At 34.2% G+C, this 4,461-nt stretch overlaps 1 protein-coding gene across 1 annotated transcript; it reads right to left on the bottom strand.

The window, feature by feature from the left end:
- Nucleotides 1-2,144: 2,144 nt before the first annotated feature.
- On the bottom strand, nucleotides 2,145-3,054 carry LOC102023060 (olfactory receptor 4A47-like). Its single transcript, XM_013506408.1, is given in 2 exon segments — nucleotides 2,145-2,888; nucleotides 2,890-3,054. Coding segments are annotated over 2 exon segments (909 nt in total).
- Between the last annotated feature and the right edge of the window lie 1,407 nt (nucleotides 3,055-4,461).

Below are 4,461 nucleotides of genomic sequence, written 5' to 3' on the forward strand. Positions count from 1 at the left end.
GTAGACATTATGTTGTCTCTCTAGTGTAAAAAATTGAAAGAGTAAGTAAGATTCAAAATGTACAATAGATATTGTGAAAGGGAAAGAAACTGCTGAAAAGAAAAAAAACAATTGGGATTTTAGAAAGGAGAAAAGAAGGAAGAGAAAAATATACAGACACACATGTACAAAAGATAGCTAAGATAATTGTACTACTAATTTCTGTTAGTTCATTAAAGGAATGGTTATTGTGTAGGGGATGGCGACTCTTAGCATATCATTTTTAAGACAGAATAGTTTTCAGTACAAGTCTCAAAATGTGTCCTGTGAAACATCCCGGAGGGGTTATGAAAAGTTAACTTTGCCGTTGACTTTGCCCTGGAATGTTCCCCCGAGGTAAAGAACACCTGGGCCCAGATAATCATCTGTGACCCTGCCTGGGTTGTTTCATCCCTTCCCTAGCCCTAGTTAGATACTGTAACCATTAAAGAATGTATAGTTGTAAAAAGGGGAACAAACAGAACAGAGTGGGAGAAGTATCTATCATAATGGTTGGGCTCATGACCAGGACCTGACCGGGCCACACAGAAGAAGAGAAATAACATGTGGCCACCTGGGCTGTAACATTCCATTGTGTAACCATAGAAACCAAATGTATTTAAAGTTGAAACAACACAAAGGCGCGCTGGCATTTGCCTGATTTGATAGTTGGGAAATGCATGGTGGTAGGCCTAAATTCAACACACTCTGTTTGCCCTAAATAGAGTTCTTTGGTCTTCTGTGGAAATCAGCCTGTCTGCCACTACAGTTACTTATATTGTTTGATCAATTTTGCATGTCTATATCTTGTAATCCGATCAACTACTTTGAAGATATCAATATGCAATACAATAACCACTCTTAATTTCCTACCATCTGTATGTTTTTACTGTTTTTTTATTCTCTTTAAAATAAAAATTGTAATTTTATACATTTTACTTTAAATAACGTTGAGATCTATAGAAAAGAATGGAATCCCGAATTGGATTCAAACACATGCAAGATTTTAGAGTACAATAAAAGTACAATTTCAAAAGAGTGGAAAAAATAATTGTGCCCTATGAAAATGTTCTTGTAGAAAAAATGTGAAATGTAATCCATAACTACACTCCTCATATCAAAACAAATTCCAGATGGATCAAAAATTTATACATAAAAATTAAATGAAAAAATGCTAAAAAATTATATTCTGAAAAATTGTGGAAAAATGTTTTCATAACAAGAAAATACAGAAAGTGCTTTCAAGTATGATATTAAAAACAGAAAATATGAATAGATTTAACCAAAGAAATGCAAAAAATATTGATGATAGTCAAATTACTTCATATAACAAAAACATCAAAAACAAGCCATGTGCTAAGAAATAATTTTTTACTCGTCCTCCTCCCAAAGTCCCGCAGATCCAGGCAAGTATTCTGCCAGTGCACTGCTATCTCTAATCTGCCATGATGGATTTCTGCCAAATCATCTCTGATGAAAATATTACACCAAATTTGCCCTACGTGAGCAGCTCATTGCATTTCCCCTAAGGAAGATAAGAACTAACTTTAAATTATTTTTCTACATATCTCTTACATTCATTTAGTTTCTTCTTTTATATTTATTTCTTTATGATTAATATTAAAAATAGAGTATTTTTCCCACTCAACCATAATGTGCTAAGTAATATAATTATATATTTAATGTTACAATTGCAAAAATATGTAGTTCAAAGTTGAATATAATATATCAATATTTTCTGAGTTTGTGAAAGAAAGAACTAACTACATTTTTTTCTCATTTTATTATTTCAATATCTGTCATGGTAACTTTTAATTCTGAAAAGAAATAACTTCACATAATAAACATAAATCTTTCATAAAATAAAAATTACAATATTAATTATAGTACACAAATCTATAACTCAACAGCACCATTTTATATTAAAATTATATATTTTTCTAACAAATTCTAATAGTCTTTAAGTGTATTCTGAACGTTGGAGGAATTCACATAATAAATGTTTTCCATCTGCACAGTTATTGAATCTATAGGAAAATTGAAAATAATGAAAAAAATCGCTCCTAATTTCCCCTGAGGAAGCAATACTTCATGGAACATAAATGAAACATTTCTCTTCTACATGCTTATTTCCTAGTCCAGAGCTTATTCATGACACTTTTCATCTCTGCATTTCTCAGAGTATAGATGAGGGGGTTCAACATAGGGGTGATAATGGTGTAAAACACGATCAAGCGTTTATCAATGGGCAGGGTAGAGGGAGGTCTCACATACATGAAAATGCAAGGAACAAAGAAGAGGACGACCACCGTGATGTGGGAGCCACAGGTGGATAAGGCCTTGCGTCTCCCTTCCTGACTCAGGTTCTGCAGGGTGTGCAGAATGACCCCGTAAGAGATGAGCAAGAGTGAGAAGATGACCACAGAGATGATACCATCACTGATCACCACTGTGAGGCCAATAACATAGGTGTCAGTGCAGGCGAGTTTTAATAACGGGTACATGTCACAAATGAAGTGATCGATGACATTGGAGCCACAGAAGGGAAGGCTGTAAACAAAAAGAATGTGAGACAGAGCATGCACAAAGCCCCCAAGGCAGGCCAACACCAGTAACTGAACACAGAGCAGCTGGTTCATTATGGTCGAATAATGCAGGGGTTTGCAGATGGCCACGTAGTGGTCATAGGCCATGGCGACCAGGAACACAATCTCAGCACCACCAAATAAGGGACCTACCAAAAGCTGTGTCATACAAGCTTTAAAGAAAATGGTTTTATTCACATGGAGTAAGATTATCATCATATTTGGAGTAACTGTATTAGAATAAATGGCACCCATAAATGATAAACTATCAAGAAAGAGGAACATCAGGGCATCCAAGGCTGGGTTGAGCACCAGTCAGAATGATGAGCAGGTTGCCTGCCATTGTCACCACGTAGATCAGCAAAAACACAGCAAATAGTATTTTCTGACCCTTGAGGCTCTGAGTGAGCCCCAAGAGCACAAAATCGGTCACATTGTTCCTATGTTCCATCCGTCCTTCTGTGTGTGCTTGTATCACTGCTCAAAACATAATTATCTGTAAATATATTTATTACTAGTTAATTCATGATATTTTAGGATAATTTGTTTTTTCATCCCATAAATAGGCATTATGGTTTATGATACTGTAGAACTCTTTGAGATTATAATAATAAAAGATTTATTAAAGTGTAGTGCCCAATCTTAGCAATCATACAGAAGGACAGTGTCAGAAACAGGAAATTAGAGACATATAGAAGAAGAACAAATTATGAGAAGTAACTGAGTTTGCCACAAAAAGCTTTCCATTTGCAAGTTAATGACATTGTATATACTTAGTATACCATAAACAAACATAAGAGGCATTAAAGATTTGATGTAAAGGGGTGATAACATTTACTTCATATTTACTTCAAGGTCATAAAAAGAGATTACTTTTTGCATTCTCAAATAGGAGAATCTTTTCAACTAGTAATAGAAATTGCATTTATCAGAGTATGGGAAATGATACCCCAAATAAACAGACAAAAGTAGGCTAGAGAAGCTTAAAATTTACATGATGCAGTTACTATATGAAATAGATGAACAGATTTAAGAAATTAATAAATAAAAGACAAGCCAGTGGCAAAGTGGAAAAATTATATAATCAGCAACTAAAGGAAAACTACACCCTCATAATTAATAAACATATGCTAGGATGCTGGTACTCACCTATAAATAGCAAAAAGAAAAATAAGAAATAGGTATCACTACATACATGTATGCAAGACATTAAAAATGACAAAAACTTCAAAGTTATTAGCAAAAATGACAAAGCATTTTTTTACAGAGTGAATTTTATAATTAACGGAACATAATTTACCATGTCTATTGGAAATAAAATTACACATACCTTTCATCATGTTTTCACTTTTGGAAATATTCTGTTTAGCTATGAAAGCCCTAATGCATAATGAGATATGAACAGTTGGTTTGTGGCATATATATATATAAGGTGAATGCTTATAAATAAATTGTCAAATAGGGCACAAAATCTCTCACAGAAAACAGACATTTTAGTTGTGTCCGTATTCAGAGAATTTCCACGTTGCTGTTGAAGAAGAAAGAAATGGAGAACTACATATAAGGTGATACTACTATGAAAAAAGAAATCACCATGCATTTATCAACTTATGAATATGTGCATGGGGTTTTATGAGCACAGAGAATATGGACATATTCATCTTTTGGTGTAATCATGGTGGGTATTTGTGGTATTAAGGTACTGAGATTGAGAAGGCAGGGATTGTGTTTAAAGATTAAAATGACAAGATGGAAGAACCCAAACTGTAAAGAAGAGAAGAAGTGAGGAGAGGAGAGGAGAGGAGAGGAGAGGAGAGGAGAGAGAAGAGAGAAGGGAAAGGAGGGAAAGAGAATAGAA

The sequence above is a fragment of the Chinchilla lanigera genome, unplaced genomic scaffold, assembly GCF_000276665.1.
Source record: "Chinchilla lanigera isolate Chin_1 unplaced genomic scaffold, ChiLan1.0 scaffold00110, whole genome shotgun sequence".
Lineage (NCBI taxonomy): Eukaryota > Metazoa > Chordata > Mammalia > Rodentia > Chinchillidae > Chinchilla > Chinchilla lanigera.